General features: G+C 36.6%; 1 protein-coding gene across 2 annotated transcripts in view; it reads left to right on the top strand.

Moving 5' to 3' along the window:
- The window catches only part of CNTN6 (contactin 6), a 292,999-nt gene extending 274,182 nt beyond the window's left edge, over positions 1 to 18,817 (top strand). For both annotated transcript variants that reach the window (XM_036079841.2, XM_036079849.2), the window contains exons 18-23: positions 4,071 to 4,305; positions 4,417 to 4,532; positions 6,167 to 6,353; positions 16,044 to 16,156; positions 16,914 to 17,082; positions 17,902 to 18,817. In XM_036079841.2, coding sequence (XP_035935734.1) covers positions 4,071 to 4,305; positions 4,417 to 4,532; positions 6,167 to 6,353; positions 16,044 to 16,156; positions 16,914 to 17,082; positions 17,902 to 18,002 — 921 coding nt within the window. In that variant the 3' untranslated portion in view covers positions 18,003 to 18,817. The remainder of the gene's footprint in view (positions 1 to 4,070; positions 4,306 to 4,416; positions 4,533 to 6,166; positions 6,354 to 16,043; positions 16,157 to 16,913; positions 17,083 to 17,901) is intronic.
- Positions 18,818 to 22,939: the final 4,122 nt, after the last annotated feature.

The following is a 22,939-nucleotide window of genomic DNA, read 5'->3' as shown; positions in this document are numbered from 1 at the left end:
AATAATTGTTTTAGCACATTCAATATGTGAGAGGAATAGGAAATCCTGTGTATACTATTCTTAAACAGAGAGGATGTGAGTTACAATATATATATATATATATATATATATATATATATATATATATATGTAATATGTATATTTCCATGATTTATAAGGTCCTTTTCTTTCAAGCAAGTTTCATCAAACCATCACCTATGGGCCAACCTTGCCCTGCTCCCTGTTTTCATACACAAATCCCCCGACCACCACACCCATCCTCTCAGGTATAAAGTGTTGTTGCATTCATGCTTTCACAAGAGACCATATGTCTCCCATTGCTTAAGATAGTTACTATCTGGCCTTCTACAGAAAACATTTGTTGGCCTCTATTTTAAAAAATTAAAAAAAAATTAAGTCAAAATCATTTGCTCTGTGTGTTTTTTCTTGGGGTATCAGATATATAGATAGATACTTGCAGAAATTACATTAATGGATGCAGTTTCCCATGTATCATTCACATTTGGCATCACATACACGCAGTTACTGAGCCAAATCCTTCTGATGCCCAAACTTCTTTAAGGAATAGGTTATGTATATTTAGAAGGCAATGCATACATTAGTTCAAGCCACCAGAAGGCATTTAGGAACTCTTTCAATTCAATGAAGAAGAGCTACTCTGTTGCAAGCAGTGGGGGTACAAAAATAAATTTTAAAAAGTTCTGAATGTTCAGAGGCCAACAGGACAGGACAGTCTTAATCCAGCATGGAAGAAGGTCAGGAAAGGTACCACCCTAGTTTATCGGAACTATGTTTTGAAAAAGAAATTGGGAGTGGAGAGATGGCCAAAGTCACCACTATTGCAGATGAAATAGTACCTGACGGGCTTTCAGAACTAATGCACAACCAATGACCATTCTAAATTCAGTGAGAATCCACCATTATGGTTTATAAGTGACAGCTTTACTGGTCATCCCAGATTGCTGCTCATGTAAATACACCATAGTATAATCTGCTTGAAATAAACATCCTCCTTGTGTTTTCTCCAGTACCAAAGTAATGTCTATTTTGTGTTTGTTTATTTGTTTTGGTTTGTTTTGTTTCCAGCAACCTAGACCTGATATCTAACTTTTGGAATGTAGTAAATGCCAATTCCTTTTTAAGGTATCTTTATTCACATCTTATCATAATTTGTACTCCCAGATACTCTCAAGTTTAAGATACTTGTGGTGAATATGTCATATAAAATATGACTATAAGGTTAGGAATATAGGATAAAGTACTATGGAGTAAAAGATAAACACCTATACTGGGAGTTGTTTTTTTTTGTTTTTTTTTTTTTTGGAAAAGGGCAGGTCAGGAAAAGTATTCAGAAAGTTTTCAGCCTGTGGACCACATGGTCTCTCACAACTTCCAACCCCGCCATTGTCATCAAAAGCATCCACATATCGTAGATAAATGAACAGTTGTGACTGTGTTTGTTATTTCCAAAACCAGGCTGCAGAAGATTTGGCTCTTAGGCCATAGTTTGCTGCCCTTGGTCTAAACTAAAGATTCTGTTCTTAGTCTTTACCAACTGTAATAGATTTTACTACCAGAAGAATTTCTGAATTTCTTTTTTCTACTGGACACTTCCTTTGCTTAAAGAAGGAGACTTTCATCCTGACCATCTTAAATATCTATATATATCTTTCCATCATTTTCCCCTCTGCGCATATGGGAAGAATAAAATGGAGACCCTAAATAAGTATCTTCCCCTCCCCCCTTTCTAAACTGCATCTGTCGGACTTGGATCTTGAGGGAACATCATGAGAAACACTAATTGTACTTGACTAACAAAAACTGAAGTCCTTCATTTTCTCAGATGAGCTAAACATCTTGATTAAATCTTAGATCAGAGGAGCATCAAAAAGCAAATGCTCTAGCAAGTAGCTTAAGTTCTCATAAATCTCGATTCCACTAAAAATTAACAATTTTAAATCTGATCTCCCTGTGAAAGTGCATACAAGGAAACATTTTCTTTCCCCAGATTTGAGAACCTATATTTTTCTTCCTCTTTTCACTTTCTGTATTTGTTAGACTGTTCCACATGGCAAGAAACAGAGACCAGCTCAGGTCATCTCAGTTAATGGGGATTTATTTTAAAGCTATGTGGGAGGTAATGAGGATGAAAGAAGTCTCAATAACCAAGCAGGCAGGTCAAATGAAGAACTGGAACATCGTTCATCACTGTTCAGAGCACGGTGGCTCTAAGTCTGCTGCCAGCTACTCTGGTAATCCAGCTCCTGCTACAGTAGTCCCTCATGCTTGCTCCTTGTTCTACCTGTTTCCTTTACTTATGACTTCCTACTTCACTAACAGCTCCATTCTATCTCTTCTCTATGTGAGTTACAGCTTCCATTTTCTCTTGGCTTCTACCGCTTCATTGTCCCTACTATATTCATTGTATGTTTTCTTCTTATTGCCTGCTCTAAGTTTATCTAGGATTGTCCCCTCCTGTGTTTCATATTCAAACTCTGTAGAGGAGAGGAATTGATGGGGTCTGTCAGTCACTCTAGAACATGAAGATTTGGCACCAGGACACCTCATACATAGTGATTAAGATGGGACCATTGAGGGCGCCTGGGTGGCTCAGTTGGTTAAGCGACTGCCTTCGGCTCAGGTCATGATCCTGGAGTCCCGGGATCGAGTCCCGCATCGGGCTCCCTGCTCGGCGGGGAGTCTGCCTCTCCCTCTGACCCTCTTCCCTCTCGTGCTGTCTCTCATTCTCTCTCTCAAATAAATAAATAAAATCTTTGGAAAAAAAAAAAAAAAAGATGGGACCATTGATTCTGGTGCCCATTGCTGGGTAAGCAGATGTGGTCCAAGTCTCAGGATTATTTGGTACGATGAATGGTTATGTATGGGTAAAGGAAACCCTCAGAAAAGGAGTTGTAGGCAGGTGGGACTCAAGCATTAATGTCCTATCAGGTATGCCTTTATTAGTCTATCAAAATATTTGAAAAAGGAAAGAAAAGAAAAACATTTTTCTTTAAAAAAACCTAAATTTTCATAGATTTTTAAATACAACTTTCTTGTAAACAGGTGGAATGTTTGTCTAAATTCAAGCATAAATTCATTTTTGTGTGTTTATTTTATGTGATTGTAATGTGTAATATCTGTAGAGTTCTGGGGACCTTATATCTATTTTTGTTTTGTAATGTTAATAATGATAAGTTAGGTTTTAAATGAATCTTACAGAATTTGGTCTCTGTGGGAATAAACAAAGTTTTTTTTGTTTTTGTTTTTTTTTTAATGTCAGGAAAAGTGCATGCTGATGTTACTACTAATGAAGATGTATGGTAAAAAATACTGGGAGGTCTTTTATGCTTTTGTGTTTGAGTAATACTCTATATGTCTTAAAGCAAATATTATTACATAACAGTTATATTATCTGTATCTTATAAGAATTTGTTGAAAATTTTATGAAAAGAAAACATAGCTAGCCTTGAAATAGTTAATAAGTTAATTTTGTGCTGAGTTTAAAAAATTCATATCCAAATTATGTTTTAACTTATAAAATCTTGAAATCTTCTAAACCATTTTTATTACATTTTATTATTACAACTTAATGAATAATCATGGAAAGAGATATAAACATGTAAAACCTGTTTTACATTTCCATTTAAATTTTTCATTTATTTATCTGAATATCTTTAATTGGGATCGTTTTCCTAATTGGCATTCCCAATAAAAGTATTATTGGGGCGCCTGGGTGTCTCAGTCGGTTAAGCAGCTGTCTTCGGCTCAGGTCATGATCCTGGGGTCCTGGGATTGAGCCCCACGTCCGGCTCCCTGCTCAGCGGAGGGCCTGCTTCTCCCCCTCCTTCTGCCTGCCACTCTGCCTACTTGTGCTCTCTTTCTATCTATCTGTTGAATAAGTAAATAAAATCTTTAAAAAAAAAGTATTATTATTTTTTCAATGTTTCATTAAACAGGGTTAATATCCATGTTTGTCTACATTAAAAGAAATGCCAAATAATCAATAAAAATTATAACAGCTCTATAAAATATTTTTGTAAATACTCAGTAATTGATCACTTCTGCCCAAGTCAATTCCAGAAGAACTACAGAACGGAGAGGAATTTGGGTACATCATCATGTTGCGGCCAGTTGGCTCAACAGCCTGGACCAAGGAAAGAGTACCATCTGTAGAATCATCAAGGTTTGTTTACAGAAATGAAAGCATCACGCCCCTCTCTCCCTTTGAAGTCAAAGTGGGTGTATATAATAACGAAGGGGAAGGATCTCTGAGTACTGTGTCCATTGTCTACTCTGGGGAAGATGGTAAGTTGTGGTCAGCCCTGGAATGGTCATACTTGGGCATGTATGTATATTTTGCATTTATTTTCCATGAAGCACTCTGCTGAAGATGCTTGTGTCTTTTTTAAATGATAGAACCTCAACTGGCCCCAAGGGGAACGTCTGTCCAGAGTTTTTCTGCTTCGGAAATGGAGGTTTCATGGAATGCTATTCCCTGGAATAGAAACACTGGAAGAGTGCTGGGCTATGAGGTAATCCACATTAATTTCACTTTCCCTTGGGACTATGCCAGTTAACCACACAGCAGTTCTTGTTCAGCAGCCCTATACTACTAACCTAGTTCTTAGCATATAACATTGTATGTCTATAGCTGTCAAGGGGAGTGAGCAGAGGGGATCTTTCTAGGTGATTTCAGGCAAGCAAATTAGCAAATGGTAGCCATTTTGAAGGTGACCGAGTGATTATCATATTTATTTATTCAAATCACCATCATATTTGTTTCTTGGGGAGTAATAAATGTCTAATCCTCAATGATCTTAAACCATAGAAGAATTTTACTGGGAAAGCTGTCTTTGAATTGGAGCATGACTTGAATAGATATAGTCATCTTGGAAAAGGCAGTTAAATGATAAGAAAAAAACCTAGATTCTCCTTAATCTGCCCTTTATAGTCTGTATAGAATGCAGTAAATCACATTTATGGGCCTTAACTCTCACAAAGTCAAGCGACGAGACTTATTAATTACTTATTACTCTTTAACTTGCAAATCCAGTGATTCCCCAAACGGAAAATACATTTATTTTATTTTGGAGTAAAAGAACAATTCTAAACTTTTTAATTTTGCCTTGTACTGTTTTTGTTGTTGTTGTTGTTTTTAATGCAACTTCTGGTCCAAAAAGAAAGGAAGAAAAGAGGAAAAGAAAAAAAAAGAAAGTTCTATTCATATGATCGATCTCTCTTCCTACTGTAATCCTGAAATGCCTTACCTCTTATCTGAATCCTATTTATTTCTGAAATCTCATCTCTAGTGTCCTCTTTTCTTTGAACCCTTTTCTAATCACTCCCTGATGTTGTCTTTCTTCAAATTCCCAGAGCATTCTTTTTTTTCCAATATCACTTCTTTGGAATGCATCCTCTGCTTTTTGTTCACCTATATATTCTAATCTCTTAATGAGATTATAAGGGAATCCTAGGCAGGCACCAAGCTTTATTCTCTTTTGTCTTTTTCTATGTGCCTAAGTCGGTGCTAATGTATAGGAAGAGCTTGATATAAGTTGAATTATTAATTAACCTGTCATTCAAAGAACTCTGGAGGAAATGTCAAGAGTAAAACATCATAACCAATGTCCTTGATTGATGGTATGAATCTTGTTTTGGTCCAAGTTATTATATACCCTTTGTTTAAGCTGATAACATTTAGAGAGCTCATGAAATACTTTCTTTTGGTATTCCTTTTCTTTCTTTAAAGATTTTATTTATTTATTTTATTTTGGGGGGAGGGGCAGAGGGAGAGGAACAGAGAAAATCCCAAGAAGACACTGCACTGAGCACAGAGCCCAGCGTGGGGTTCGATCTCATGACCCCGAGATCACGACCCAAGCCAAAATCAAGTGTCTGGCACTTAACTGACTGAGCCACCCAGGTGCTCCACTTTATTTTGGTATTCTTAAAAAACCTCTAGTTTCTCTAATTTCCATTGTGAATTTGTATTTTTAAATTTCCTCCCTATAAACATTAGACCTTGATTATTTTGTTGTTGTTGTTGTATAACCATTATAATTAGAAAATATTCTTCTATTTATGTTCCTGTTTCTTCCCATACCCTACCATGGTTGATAGCTGCTGAGAAATAATGAATTATTTGTTCTTTGTTTTTAATGATCAGGTATTATACTGGACAGATGACTCCAAAGAATCCATGATTAGGAAAATTAGCGTCAGTGGGAATGTCACAACCAAAAACATTACAGGGCTGAAAGCCAATACCATCTACTTTGCTTCCGTGAGAGCTTACAACACTGCTGGAGCAGGGCCCTCAAGCCCCCCAGTCAACGTTACCACCAAAAAGTCTCGTAAGTATGCATCCCACAGCAAGGACCAAGACTCATCTATAAATAGAAACATATTTGCTCAATCTCCATTTCATTCCTCCCACCTCATCATTTTACTGAATGCTTTGTTTGGCTAGTTTATCCTTTAAATATGAACAATTGTTGAAACTTTCTCATAACAATCAAAAGAAACCATTTGATCTTTTTGAAATTCAAAAAGAAAAAATATTCTGAGTATATAGATTAAAGACAGAAGAGTGTAACGTTTAAAAGCATAGGTTCTGATGCCCTCCCCCAACCTGAGTTCAAAACCTGACCTCTCATCCTTGGATTGTTGGGTGGTTATTTAAACTTTCAGGGTCTCAATAGCCTCACCTGGAAAATAGAGAAAAATAGTACCTATTTCCTCACAGGGCTCTCTTCAAGAAGGAAAGACATAAAGAAAGTATCTAGTACATCCTTTAGTGTTTTTTAAGATTTTATTTATTTAGTTGTCAGAGAGAGAAGGAGAGAGCACAAGCAGGGGGGAGTGGCAGGCAGAGGGAGAAGCAGGCTCCCTGCTGAGCAAGGAGCCTGATGCGGGACTTGATCCCAGGACCCTGGGATCATAACCTGATCTGAAGGCAGATGCTTAACCACTGAGCCACCCAGGCGCCCCTCTAGTATATCCTTTAGAAAATGCTTAGTATTAGACTGTATTCTGAGGTGATCCTAGCACTGCCAGATGTCTAGATCTTTCTTTCTAGAATAGCTTATCACTGCAGTGTACTTGGAAGTCCCTCAAATTTAAGAATTAACTCTTCTGCTTCTTTTTAACTCCCTTAATAGTCAGCCAGCTGTCTTTCACATAGGCAAGGCCTACTGGATAAAGGATGAATAGTGGATTGTTGCTGTGTTTGTCCTAGAGTGAGTCTGGCATCACTCAAATATTCTTTAATATGAAACACAGTGATCAAATATGATGTAGTAAGAGCTGCCATATGTACTTTTTATGATTGTATAATATTTGTATATTCCTTACATGTTATAGATGAACATAAATTATTTGTGCTCACAGGCTTTTAAAAACACATTCTTTGGTCTCTGAACCCTGATAGAAAAAAGGATTCAAATATAGTTGCTTAATTTTGAGAAACAGTTCAAACATTATATGGGTTCAAATATAGTTGCTGAATTTTGAGGAAGACTAAATGGATACACAGGAAATGTATAGCTTGCTTTTATTTATTTTTTATTTTTTTTAAAGATTTTATTTATTTATTTGACAGAGAGAGGCACAGTGAGAGAGGGAATACAAGCAGGGGGAGTGGGAGAGGGAGAAGCAGGCTTCCCGCCGAGCAGGGAGCCTGATGCGGGGCTCGATCCCAGGACCCTGGAACCATGACCTGAGCCGAAGGCAGACGCTTAATGACTGAGCCACCCAGGCGCCCCTGTATAGCTTGCTTTTAAATGCAGTATTCTTTTCTCTCCTGTATATTGAAAAAGAATAAGTGCTGGAACATAGTTTGAAAATTAAGTGATATAAAGTTTTTTCCCATATACATATATTTGTCCTATCTAAAAAGAACTTAGAAACCATCTCAGCTATTAAACTTTTGATTGTAGAATACACAATCCACTTCTGTCCACATCACCAGGCCAGCAGCCAAAGACCTATGTTCTATTTCTGGATACATCTCTGACTCATTACCTGAAACAGAATAAGACATTCCATTTTTTCTTCTTTAATTTTCTTACCTACTAAGTAAAAATTCTCTCTGCCCTCAATCCTTTCCCAAATCATTGGTGAGGCACAAATGTGGTGCTGATTATAGGAGCACCTTGGAAAATACAAAGTTTCTTGCTAAGAAAAAAACAAACAGATGAACAAAAAGCCTCTGGGATCAGTCCATTTCAAGGGTAGAGTATGTGCGACCAACAATTCTTAACCCAGCTCTCTTCCAATCCACCCAGTTGGAAAGAAATTGGGTCATGAGCGATCCTCAAGAACTGACTAGCTAGAAATATAGTTCTATTCCTCTTCTTGTTTTATCCCATGCTGACCATATCAATGAAGCCATTGCCATATGCTGGTAAGAATGATTTGCTTCCGGAGTCCTTCTGGAGTCTGGCCTCTTCCAGCTAATCTGCAAATCTGGATGGAATTTCCAGTCATTCAGTGGTTTTAAGATTGCCCAGGCATTTCATTCTCGCTGACTGAGAGATGCCAAACTCACAGAACATCTTGTGTGTCATTCAGTTTCTATCTCAGGCAAAATCAAGGGTGATTAAAAATGTGTAAAGATAGCATTAAAGGGGCGCCTGGGTGGCTCAGTCGGTTAAGCAGCTGCCTTCGGCTCAGGTCATGATCCCAGGGTCCTGGGATCGAGCCCCACGTCCGGCTCCCTGCTCAGCGGAGAGCCTGCTTCTCCCTCTCCCTCTGCCTGCCACTCTGCCTACTTGTGCTCTCTATCTCTCTGTCAAATAAATAAATAAAATCTTAAAAAAAAAAAAGATAGCATTAAAAAACCTCACAGATTTGTATTGTGATAAATGGACAGACATGATAATGCAGTTGTTGAGGCAATGTTTAAGTCAGGTCATATTACATGTATTCCTATTGACCAGTTTAAGGTGGACTGAGATTTGAACAATAAACTACTTTAAAAAGATTGTGTATATCTTTAAAAACTTAAAAAATAATTTTTTTCTGCAACCTGAATTTGCCAGTTTGATTGTCCATACAACTTAAATCAACCGTGTATTAGTTTATGCTAACCTATCCTCCATGTTTAGGTAGAAAACTCATTTTTGACATGGTGATCTCAAGTTTGTTCAGTTGACCTACTTTAAGTACTTGATACTTCAAGTGGGCTTAACTGAAATTTGGATTAAATGCCAAGAAGATTATTGGTAGTTTGTTTGAGCATTAACACATGATCATCTTCATCAAAGAGTGTGGAACATATCCTTTGAAAACAGTTTGATTAACAAGGAGTAATCTCCCCAAGATGTAATGTTAGAATATATCTGCTGAGAGAAAAGTGAGATGAGAGTCAGAAAATTTAAAACGAAGTTTAGTTATTTTAAGAACACCTTCTTTCTTGATTAAATCAAAAAAACCTTATAATTCCTAATTTCTTTATGGCAAATTTGTTTCAATATTTCTTGAATTTGGCTTTTACCAATCTGTATGCTTCAGTGTTGTGATCAAAACAGCCAACAAGGACTTGAGAATAAGAAGTTCTACAAGTCTCCATCTCATCATATTTGAATACAAATTAAACCTCTAATTTCATTCTGTAACATTCTATATCATTGACATTGTGAAAATGAGATACAAAGTGTTTTAGATTCTTATTGTTGCTGTTCGGATTTCCACAATTTAGGGGTTTAAAGCAATCTGAATTTATTATCATACTTTTCTAGAGGTCAGAAGTCAGAAATGAGTTTCAGTGTTGGAAATTAAGGTGTTGGCATAGGCTGTGCTCCTTTTCGAGTGTCCAGAAAAACATGTGTTTCCTTGTGGTTTCTGGCTTTTAAAGACCACCTACACACCTTAGCTGTGACCCCTTCCTCTGTTTTCAAGGCCAGCAGCTTAGTGTCTTCAAATCTGCCTGTGATTCCAATCCTCTGCTTCCATCATCATATCTCCTCTGACTCTGGCCCTCCTGCCTCAGTCTTGTTTGCCCTTCTAAAGATCCTTAATCTCATCTGCACAGTCCCCTTTTCCATATAAAAAATTAGGAATTACAAGGGTTTTTATTTCTTTGACTTAGTCAAGAAAAGAGAGGGATGATTAAAAATACTAATCCCACAAGTTCTGGGGATTAGGATATGGAACTTTTTGAGGGAGGGGGCCTAATTCTGTTTACCACAGTTACAAAATACTGAGCATGTCTATATCCCAAGCCCTGAGTTAATTTTCCAATGCATTATTTCATTTAATTCTTACAACAAATCAAGGAATTTCATATTTTAATTCCTAGATATAAGAAAACAAATGCTTAGAAAGGTTCTTTGGGCATCTGTCAGACAGAGACACTATGAATATGGGTTCTCTGAATCTCTTCATCCCATGAACGCTGTGCTAATTTATAATCTTCATCTCTCACCATCTACATAGTCCCTCTCTCTCCAGACTTAAATCTTCAGTCCAAACCTCAAATGGTCTTTGGATTTTTCTTCATAAAATGGAATCATGCCCTATTCTTCCAAAATTTCATTGTCTTCTCTACTCCACAGAACAAAAGCTAAGAGAATCTTTCACCATCTGTGCCAAACTCCCTTTCTCTCCTTGTCCAGCCCTGGCAGCCCCAGACTTAGTGACCTACAGTTTAACATCCCCTTGTCTAACTTAATGTGTTCTCTCAGTGTGTTGTGCCCCTGCCATACCTGTCAACAGTCACATGTCTTTCCTACTGATCTATAAGTTTCCCATATTTTCCCCTTTAATGTATTTGCTGGGTGTCCCATGACTCTGGCCCATTTTGAGATAGTGTTGGAAAGAGAAGGGGACTCCTGAGTGAAAGAAGGTTGGCTGTGAGTCTCAGCTAAGCCATGTACTACCTGTGTGGCAGGTCTAATTCCCCCATAACTCAGAACCCATTTTCTCATCTGAAAAACAGAGATGATGATACTTTCCTCTGGGGTTTGCTCTGAGAACTAAAGGATATTATGAACACCAAGGTGCCCCAGAGGCTGCCATACAGCGAGAGCTCAGTGCATGGTAACATGTATTTGTACTTCTTCTGTAGTGATTTCACTTTCTTTGCATTTCTTAAAGCAGGAAAGCACTTTCTACTTTCTTTCTCTTTATAAATAAATCGTTGGAGAAATTTTCTTCAAGGGTCATGAAAGGACAATCAAAGTGAAGATGAGGAATGGCTTTAAGGAGACATTGAAGATAGCTCTGATTCCAAATGCTATCCCTGGATCTAACTTTGATTTTCCATGTCCTTGAGATGACATCAAGATTACCTCGGAATAGTGGTGACAGCAAAAAACTCTGCATCCATCATACAGTCATACTGTCACTGTCTAGATTTTCAGTCTGATACTTGATCATCCATTGTAAATTCCCAGACAGCAAAGCTCACATTTACCAGAATATCTGCCTATTCTGATTGGGTAAGCTTAACAGAAGACAGAACCTTTTTTTGGAAATATGATTCAGTCGATCACTCAAGAAAATAGTACCTCCCATGAGCTATGCATAGGTTAGTGCCTGATGGAGATTAAAATAGCCAAGATCTCTGACTTCAGGCAATTTCTCTTTTAGTGAAGAGGCAAACTAAAAGAAAAGAAAACAAAACAAAACAAAAATTAAATAATTATAGATTATGAAAGGTGGTACAAATAAATTAAGAAGCTGAGATATACATAAAAAGGAGGACCTATGAAGTGAAGGGTATATATTTTGATATGACATAAAACATGAAAAGGAGCTAGTGGACAAAGGGATCTCCAGACAGAAAGAACAGCATATGCAAAGCTTCTGAAAACTTTGTTATTATTGTTACTGGTGATGTTGTTGGCCCCCCTTTTTTTTAAAAAAGTGATTATCAGTGATTTAACAGTATCACAGCTTAGTGAAAACGATCTATTTCCAAAAGACAACTGAGGGGCACTGCAAATGTAAGGGATCTCCAGACAGAAAGAACAGCATATGCAAAGCTTCTGAAAACTTTGTTATTATTGTTACTGGTGATGTTGTTGGCCCCCCCTTTTTTTTTAAAAAGTGATTATCAGTGATTTAACAGTATCACAGCTTAGTGAAAACGATCTATTTCCAAAAGACAACTGAGGGGCACTGCAAATGTATTGTGATCCACAGAGATATCACTTAAACAGAATTTAGACTTACAATCAAAGGGATAAAAATATTTACATCAATTCCAAGAAGAAAAAAAAAAAAAAAAACACAGCAACAACACTACTTGTATAGAAAGAAATACTCAGACCCAGCAACACAAAGTGTTTGTAAATTTTGGCTCAATTTGGCCCCTGTCATTGACTGACTAGTACTCTGTACTGGATTTTTCTTGCTGTAAATTTGCAATTAAGCTTTTATTTCATCTTGCACTTATGTTCTTTCTCTCTTGCCCAAATGTCAACCCCATGCTGTTACTTAGAAGTGTAACATAAGAAGTTGTTTTTGAATTGAGTTCACAGTGTGAACTACAGTTGAATATAAATGCCATCTACAGAAAAATTGATCACAGGGAAACCATTAGAGCTGTAGAGGGCTAGTTTAATGTTGCTCTGTCATTTGATTAATAGAAAATGATTTAGTCTTTGAAAATTGCCCAGAAAGATTTTTAAAATTAAAAAAATGCTTGTTTGTTGAGTTTCCCATTGGCCAACTTGGTACAAATATCCATGGCATGTGTTTCATATTATCCATGTGACAGTGTTTTAGATGTTCAAGGCAATAGAAATCTCAATGTCATCATAGGTATTTGAAATCCAGTTTAATCAAGTACATTAGGCTCATGAAACCAGAACAGTTAATAGTGTTCATATTAAGCAACTTTCTAAAGCAACTTTCAGAAAGTTTTTATTTAAATACTAGACAAAAGGCATTGGCATTGGAGTCATCCTCATGGACAAAGATAAGAAAGATGATAGACTATGATAATTTCCCAGATAATTGGCTAAAACTCTACCACTTTATCTGTCTTTCAAAAAGCATATAAAGAACCCAAGAAGAGCAATATTATTAAGGGCAAATCTTAAATTTATCCTAATTATATTTAAGAAGTGGATCATTTGCAAACTTTGGAATTGTATTACTACTAACAAACCACTTTGAACACAATTGAAAAATTGATTATGTCATAAGACCACGCTGGAGAATTGTTACTCTCAGGAAATAGAATTAGCAGTTACTGAGTTTTTTAGCATGTACCACTAACCAAGTGAGGAACCTTTCATATTTTAGTACAGATAAGCTAAAAATCTTATAAACTAGGAGATTCTTGTCTCATTTCAAAGATGGAAAACCAGGCCTCCTGGAAGAGACTAGATACAGATTCACATCTCTCTGACTTTTAAGGCCAGCTCTTTCACCTCCCGGATAGCAAGAGAGTAAAGCATTCTAAGTGATCTGTGCCATTGGCCATTCATACCAAGAACTCATTCCTGATAAACCTCTTCTCATTTTATGTCCACAGAATACTTTACTTATGCTTTGGTAGATGAAGAAACAAATACAAACATTTTGGTGTTGTGGCTATAGTCATCAACTCCTTGTCCACATAGTTGATAGAAGTCAGTTCTGTCTCCCAGCCTGGAGCTTCACCAGTGGATTCATAGTGTTGAAAACAGTGCTTTTACTCTAAATAAACAAACAAAATAGACACAGAAATAGATGAAAACTTCAGAGTCCATCACTGCCAGTGACATCAAAGGAGTAAATCTATATTTTCTCTGTATTGATTCTATGATGTCATTAATGTTAGTGCTTCTTTTTAAAGAACAGAAGTAAAAGAAATGTGCCACAAGAGCATACTAGATATTAAAACTATGAAATCTTGTGAGAATTTTTATATTATCTCTTTTATAACTGAGAAAAAGATTAGAGAAGGCACTCTGGGATAGTTGAGGGGGAATAGTTACAAAACAATTATTGTTGACATCTAGTCCTTCAGAAATAAATATAGTGACAAACATGCATTGAGTACTTACTAAGTGCAAAACTTTAGGCCTTTAATTACGATTGGACTTGTATTGTCAGGAAATGTCCTAAGGCATGTTGAATCCAATTGGCCAGTCTATCTTATAAATCATATGAATTACTGTAGGTTTGGCCATGGCAATTGATCTTGATTATAGGAAAACATAATGAATGGATTGGCCACATTGTGTCACCTATGTGTTTGCACACAGCCCAGCACATAGTCAATATGACCTGAGAAAAACAGTCAGGACTCCTAGTGGTTTTTCCTTAGCCATCTTATTGTAGTCATTTATTCAACATATGTGATTGTATGTCTCCTATATGTAGTCATTTATTCAACATATGTGATTGTATGTCTCCTATATGCCAACCACTGTGCCAGTAGTTGGTAATACAGAGTTGGACAAGGCACATGACCTCAATAAATTTAAAGAAACACATGATCAAGAATAACTATAATTCAATGTGACAAATCCATTATAAAATATGAACTGAGCCCCACTGGGAGAAGTGGGGGAAACATTTATCTCTTGGCCATGTCCCAGCTGAGGTGTAAGTAACTAGGTGAACAAGAATAATGTCCCTGTGGGTTTATGGTAACAGGGGAATATATGATAATGCAATGTCAGACACCCTGAGACTTTTCCAGTGACATATAAGAGAATAAATAGCAGTTGGGTCAAAGCTCTAAAAGAAATCATTTCCATTTCCGTCAGTGTTATAATGAGTTAAATATTATGCTCATTCAGCCTCACAAATTCAAATAAGATGCCAAAAACATCTTGCTGGGTAGTTTTATCTTTGCCTCTGCCTTCCAGCTGAATTATTTTTAATCTCTCCAGTTTTCTGAATCTCAAAAATAATCATGTGGACTCAAATCTTTGAGAAGCAGCATGTTGTCATGGAGGATCACCAGCTTGGAAATCAAGAGACCGGGATTCTGTTGTGACTCAGTCACCCTTTAACTGCTAGCTTTTGGATAAGTGGCCTCCCAATCTGGATTCTAGTTTTCTCATATGTAGAATTCTCCAGTTGGACTAGGTCCATTACCTTAGAGCCATTGTCCCTTTTACTTACCATCTTTCTCCGAGACAACATTAATTTCAGGGAACTAAAAACTGCATTTTGGATTTAAAGTAAATGCTTTTTGGGATGATCACCCGGTTTGTAATGGTTTTCTTTTTTCTGGGTTCCCAACAGCTCTATATTAAATGACATGCATTCTTCTCACTATCTAGCCACAATTGATTAGGCTAAGATAAACATGGCCAAATTAAGTCAATCATCGTCTTTCTCCTGGGACTTCTAGACTGGACTATCTCTGAACAGAGTAGGTTTCAAATGTCAGATATGGAGAACAGTCATGATTTGTGCCACATACCCTGAGAATGACAAAATAATGGTCTATAGGAAGATGAGCATGCAGCAAACACTACTGTGGGAAGCAGAAAGAACTTCTTGACTTTTTGACATTTTTATTTGGCCCCTCTTAAAGCTCTGCTGCATTTGGCAGGAGTTCTAAGAAATTCCCCAATATGCTTCACAATCTCTTACTATTTTGCTTATCATATCTTGAGTTGATTGTGTTACTTAAAGTCAAAGAGTCCCAACTAATATAAGATTAAAAAGGAAAAGACTACCAGGAATTAACACCTCTGTGTTGATATGTATAAAAGGTTTGCAGCCTGAATTTGCTTTACGTGCTCATTGATTGATGATCAAATGGAACACTAGATAACAGAGCCCTCCATCTATTTATGTATGGTAAAGTAAACAAACTCAACAACAACGATTAATAAATTAATACTGGACATGCAACAAGCCATTATTAATTCATAAATTTGTCACAAAGACAGTCCCAAATGACCAGAATTTAAATGAATTTTCTTATTCTGATGAGAATTAATATGATATTTCAAATGACACTGAAAACATTTTTGCTTCTTCTTTGATAATCATCCAGGACTTATTTTCCCTTTTCATGTTGATGGGTCATACAGTAACCGTGAGCTAATTAATATTCATTTGGATCTTTTATTATCTCCTTAAAGCTCCAAGCCAACCACCAGCTAACATTGCCTGGAAGCTGACAAACTCTAAATTATGCCTGAACTGGGAGCACGTAAAAACCATGGAAAATGAGTCTGAAGTGTTGGGCTACAAGGTGAGTATTTTGTTTTTTTCTTTACTAATATCATTTAAGTTACTAAGGAACCAAGAGTGTTACAACCAAATAAGAAACAAATTTATGCATGTGGAAATACAGGAATCTTTTTAAAAATATTTGAAAAATACTTAGCATTGCTGCTCTCAAATTCTTCATTGAAAATTTTTATATTCTGAGGACAGTAATGTGTCATGGAACAACAAGAATAAAACTTAATAATACACAACAATTTTTCTTCAAGTGACTCCCCTTGCCATCAAAATATGATGGTGTGTGTGGGTAGTAAGGTGAGATGAGAATGAAGTCCAAGAATATATTCAAGTAGAATTTCTAGAAGTTAGGCTGCAGTAGGATGTGAGCTTTTAACAACATACAAAGAATCTAACAAGAGTATAGCCAAGTACCCATAGCAAATTTTTTCCATCAGTTGTAATGGACAACATATCCTGGCAAATCCACGTATTCAGACATTTGAAACCGGTCCAAACTAACCAGTGACTTTTCACAGTGACCTCCAAAGATAATAGCCTCAAGCTATTTAATTAATAGAGATAAATCTATTCTCATTTCAGAAGCATTGGCCAAAGACAAAATCTTTTTTTTTATGACTAAATTTAAGGAAAAGGCACGGACTGGATACTCCCATTCAAGGAGTACAGCATTTATAATGATATGTCTCATAGTGTTCCACGAGAGTGTCTGGACTTTAAAAAGAGTGACTTGTCCATTTAACTTGATTCACCATTTTATTCAGATTCTGTACCGGCAAAACAGACAGAGTAAAACACATATTTTGGAAACAAACAATACATCGGCCGAGCTTCTGGTTCCGTTTGAAGAAGACTACTTGATTGAAATAAGAACAGTTAGCGATGGCGGGGATGGAAGCAGCAGTGAGGAAATTAGAATTCCAAAAATGTCAAGTAAGTTGAATCACCATCGCTGTTGTAGATTTTGAATCTAGACAGCTGCAGCATGAGATCTAGGCTCTCTGAAGGTTGGCTGAAAAAAATAAAAGGTCTATGTTTCCATTTACAGTTGTGAACAAGAGGTGATGAGTCAAGTTTTCTTTAAATAATCCCTCAAATTTGCAACATGCTTACATATTATAAACAGTTTTATGTTTCTTCATTTGAATCTCAAAAAGGAAGCAAAAGAAAACACACACAACTGTGTGTCTTTGGTGCAGAATTCATTCTATGGGCACAAAAATCAGAAAGTTTTTTCTGGGTACTCATAGGCTTCTGGGAGCAGGGATAGAAAATTTATGAAACACATGTACTCCTATTCCCATTTCTGTGGCAGTCATCTCTAATCAATCATGACATGCATACTGAGCTGAGTCACAACTCTCAAATCCTCTCAATACAGTGTTCTAAGCAGGTAACACCAATCAGTCAGATTTAGCACGTAATAATCGTTGATTATTTCTGCTTTGGAAGAATCACTTCCTCAACTGCCTGAAGTGGTAGCTGGGTGAAATCCTCAGCCACCACACACTGGCAAATCCTAATCTACCCTTCGGTCAGACTTGGCCAGTTTAGGCATTTTTCTTGTTCATTTTTACATTTAAAACAGTTATCCTAGGACAGAAGGCTAACAACACTTCCTAAAATTAAATATAATGTAAGTGCAGCTAGCACATGTTATTAGAAGAGAAATGATAGGACGCACGAAAACTTAATCTAACAAGCAATTTTATTTTTTCTCAAGGTATTTTGTTTTGTTTTTATGTTTTGCAGGTTTGAGTTCCAGAGGAATTCCGGCCTTAGAACCTAGTGTCTCCTCCCTGTCAGTTGTCATCATTTTTTACTGTTTTACAATTCAACCAAGTACACGATGAATAAAACCATAAGTCTTTGAGAATTTTTTGAAAGCAAATCATTCTGTAAATAAGCTCTCCAGCCCCCATCACAAAATATGTTATTAATACAGACTTGTTTGGAAAGGAAAAAAAAAAAGTGTATATTATTAAGATCTTGTAAATATCTATAGTACATTAATAAAACAATTTTAAACATTTTTGAATTTTAAAGTTCACACATGATTACATACATTCAGAAAGTGCCAGATAATCTGTGGATTTGTAACTGCTATGGCTTTTAAGTGACTTCTATGGAAAATATAAATAGCTCCCCTTGATGACGATGATAAATATGAGATAGGTTGCAGTTATCATAGAGAAGATGTATATTTTTTACATGCTCCAGGCAATTTACTTCAGTGTTAAAAATTTTTACCCTACTTGGAAATAAAATGTAATTATTTGTTTATAGCTGGGATTCTTTTAAAATGTAAGCTATTCCAAAGGGTGATGATGTGCTTTTACCTCTAAATGAGGTGAGGCTGGGAAATATTTGTACCCAATAATATATGTATATACATGATGTTCTTTTCAACTCACTTTTCTAGGAGGAAAAATGGCAGGAAAAAGTGCTTTACGGCAAAGAAAGAGAAAAGGGAAATAAGCATCCATCTAAGACAATCTAACAACTCTGGTATATAATAAGCAATTTCTCACAGCAAAATTTAATTTTTTAAATCAATTTTGAATTCTCCTAAGGAAAAAGTTGCATGAACAAATCTCAGGTAATTATTACAAATTGTTAGCAATGCATGTGGCCTTGTTTCATACAATAAATAAATCTAGTAACAGAATTATTTAACCAAGTTTTTGACATTTTGGTCAATATATATATATAGTCAATCTTCCCTGCAACTATAAAAATAATCCTACACTGTCCAAGACTTAAAAAGACGTTTGCAGGTCGACTCTTCTCTAAGGTGAACCTATTTCAGTCAGTGGTCCTACTTCTTGGAACTGCATTCTGGAAAAAGTCCGAGAGAAGGTAAGGTTAATGAGTGGGCTAATGCCATTCCATGTGGCCATCCGTTTCCTTCACGAAGAGCCGTGAGGAGTTTGGCCTCCTGACCGTCTGCCCTCAATCCCAGCCAATCAGACTTGATGTCCTGGGGAGCTAGGATTGAGAAATGGTCACACTAGTTTTGCCTTCTTCACATGGTGCGACCTCTTAATTATGTTGAAAATATTTGAATTATCCTCACAACCCTCAAATCACACAGTCCTCAAAATTGGATTTTGTCCTTTTCATTTCTAATGTATTTTAGAGCTGTTTAAAATACCCAGTGTAGTCAGCAGCAGATGGACAACGACTTTTCATAGTTCAGAATTTCTCCCTGCCTGAATCGTGTGTCAAGCATACAGTACAAATTAATGAGCCTTATTCTCCTCCATGCCCTAAGATATGGTTGTGTTTCAGTGGAGCAAAATAAATAAGCAATAGCAAATGCTGTTTGGCACACTCATGTTAACAGCTGCCTGTCCACGACACATCTGTATTGACCAGAAATACCAGGGCCACATGGTCTCAATGGTTTTCTCAACTTGGTGAGAGACAAGATTTGTATCTTCCTCCTCAAAGCAGGTATTGAGAGTTAAATATACTGTGAGATTTTTGTTTCCACTGATTAAGTGAATTAGATACATAGTCATATGTGTACAAGTCTGAAGAAGGCTAAGGCAGTTCTTATCAGTAACTCTTACAGGTTTGAAGTTGTGCTTTCATTCATGATTGTTGGAGTATTAAAAGTATGCATTATTCAATATCTAATATTTATTTTTTATCAACCCATACTAATTATTTGGAATCTAACTTGGCATTAATATTAAATAGCATCTGCTTTGGCTCTTGACTGATTTGAATCTCTACTCTTAGTGAGCCTTGGACACATATTTTAACATCCCCATATTGCTATTATCAGGATTAAAGGACATAACGTGCACAAGTATTTAGTGTAATGCATGCAACGTTGTAAGTTGCCAACAAATGGAGCTGCCATCATCTGCTGCTATGAACTAAACCCCTAATGAAAGAAGTTACTATATTTCCTTAAGTGCCTAGTAGACTGTGAAAACAGATCCTGCCTATGTTTATGTCAAAATCCAAAAAAGTTACAAGAAAAATGAGTAGTGCACCTACTCTGGACACTAAATGGGACTAAAGAATGGAACCAATGATGATTCCATCAATCCATTTCAGGAAGATATTCTGTGTGATGTATGTACTTGCCTGATATTTAGGAGAGATTTCTAGTGGATCCCTTTATTGACCAAGTATATTGCTGTTAAAAACTGTTTTAAGCATGATAACTTATTTCCGTACTTCTTACAGGAAGGAGAAAAAATGTGGTTGCACCTGGAAACAGCTTAGAGGAAAAGGGAATAATAAGATTAAGAGACTTGACACAGCAGATTTATGACCCTATAAAGCCATGGGCTGCCAGGTAATGTTAACTTCAAATCAGCTCCATGTCCTCTCTTCTCCTATTCTTCACACTAAAATCCTCCCAGGTCAGTGTCCCTTTTCTAACTGTACACCAGAAGGTGGTCAATAAGAGAACATGCCTTCTATCTTTAACAGCAAATACAGTGAGAGATATCTGGAATCTACTTGGATTTCAAATGCGGTAAAATAATCATTCTCTCCCATAAGTGAATCTACTCTTTATAAGCCTCTAGATCTTATCAGGCTAGACTCTTTGAGATGTTAACTTTTAAACACTCCCCATATGCCATAATTATTATATTACTTGCTGTAGAATTACATATTTAATTCAATAGAATTCAAGAATTTGGTAATCACATCACTGTTGAACTCAGTACTTGAATTAGTCAGGTTTCTCCTGAGAAACAGAACCAATAGGATGTGTGTTTGTGTGCAGGAGTGTGTATACACAATTGCACACATGTATAAATATATATAAAAAGAGAGAGAAAGAGGGAGATTATAAGGAATTGATATGTAGTTATGGAGGCGAAGAATTCCAGACCAGGAGAGCCAATGGCCTAGCTCCAGTCTGGATCTGGGAACCAGGAGAGCTTATGGTATAATTTTTGTTCTCAGTCTGACTATGAAAGGAGAGGACGAATGTTCTAGCATGAAGACTGTCAGGCAGAAATAATTCTTCCATAGCCTTTTATTTTATTTACTTAGGCCTTCAGTGGATTGGATGAGGTCCAGTCACATTGGAAAGGGCAGTTTTCTTCACTCTGTCTACTGATTCAAACTCCTCCAGAAACTTCCTCACAGACACACCCAGAATATTAACCAAATATCTGGGCCCCCTGCAGCCCAGTCACATTGACACATAAAAATAACCATTATGGTGTTGTTTTTCATGAGTTTAAATAATTCAATTCTAACCTCATCAACTTTTGAAATGGAATTATCGAAATATTCTTCACAGTTTCTTCATCTGTAAAAATGAGATGTTGGATTACAAGATCTCTGAGTTCCTTTAAAACCCTGCAATTCTTGGGGCGCTTGGGTGGCTCGTCATTGAGCGTCTGCCTTCGGCTTGGGTCATGGTCCCAGGGTCCTGGGATCGAGCCCCGCATCAGGCTCCCAGCTCAGCGGGAAGCCTGCTTCTCCCTCTCCCACTCCCCCTGCTTGCGTTCCCTCTCTCGCTGTGTTTCTCTCTGTCAAATAAATGAATAAAATCTTTAAAACAAAAAACAAAAAACAAAAAAAACCCCTGCAATTCTCCATTGAGCCGCAGAGTGGACTACTTTTAGTATGAGGCAGTGTTTCATTACCTTTCACGACACACGCACACTCTGCACAGCTTTTCCAATTTATTTCTATATTTTCACTAGCCTATGTAATTGTGTTGAGCTTTCTTGAGCTTTCTTTAACTCTGAGTTAATTGAATTTTCATTACTAAAACAATGGGTATATTAAGTATGCTTTTTCAAGCCACAAAGAACCCTCAGAAATTCTGACCCATCTCTACTCTCCACTGAGAATTGCTGGTGCGTTTCAGAGGTCCCCAAGTGCAAAGCTGTGATAAAACTTTCATTGTTCAGTGAAAAATGAGAAAAGTTCATACGGTGTGATGAGATTTTAATAATGAATAATTTGTGAACTATTTAAGAGATTACAGCTTTCTTCTGCTTTTTGTGGTAAAATGTCCACTCTTTGATGACATGAAGTTGAGTATAAATACTGGTTTGCTTTACATGTCCAATTTTAAAATATTCTTACTTGGCAGAAAAAGAGTAGGTTAGTGTATATAAATCAATTCAATTATTCTTATTTAAAGCTTTTATCTTTAGAGAAAAATCAAAAGTTTGAAAATAACTGATGGCTAGTTAATCTTTTTTTACACTTACTTCTTTATCTCATTACCATCAAATTAGTGGGCTTGGTTTTGTTTATTGACTTCTAGTTTGTATGTCACAGTCTTACCCTGTGTCCCTTGAATAGCAAGGTTCTGTGTTCTATGGAATTGTTTTTTATATACATAAACCTTAGGTCTAGGAAGTCTGGTCAACCTTTTATAACAAGCTATTAATATAATCAAGATAATAATGAAAAAAGAATATCAAAATCCTGAATTTGTTCATTATTTTATTAATTAATTATTTTTCTTTTTTTGAGAGAGAGAGTGCAAGCACATGCTCTTGAGCTGCTCAGGGTTGGGGGGGAAGGGAGAGGGACACAGGGAGAGAGAGAGAATCTCAAGCAGGCTCCATGTTCCAGTGCAGAGACAGACACGGGGCTGTCTCACAACCTTGAGATCATGACCTGGACCAAAATCAAGAGTCAGACGCTCAACCAGTTGAGCCACCCAGGTGCCCCTCTTCAATGTTTTAAAATTTAGAGGTTATTTGCTTTCTACTTTTCCATATGAACATTTCTTTTCTTTATGAAAATATATATAATAGCTGTTAGGATTTCTTTCATTTCTTTACATAGC

The sequence above is a fragment of the Halichoerus grypus genome, chromosome 1 (assembly GCF_964656455.1).
Source record: "Halichoerus grypus chromosome 1, mHalGry1.hap1.1, whole genome shotgun sequence".
In the NCBI taxonomy this organism is placed as follows: domain Eukaryota; kingdom Metazoa; phylum Chordata; class Mammalia; order Carnivora; family Phocidae; genus Halichoerus; species Halichoerus grypus.
This window is presented reverse-complemented; position numbering and strand designations above follow the sequence as displayed.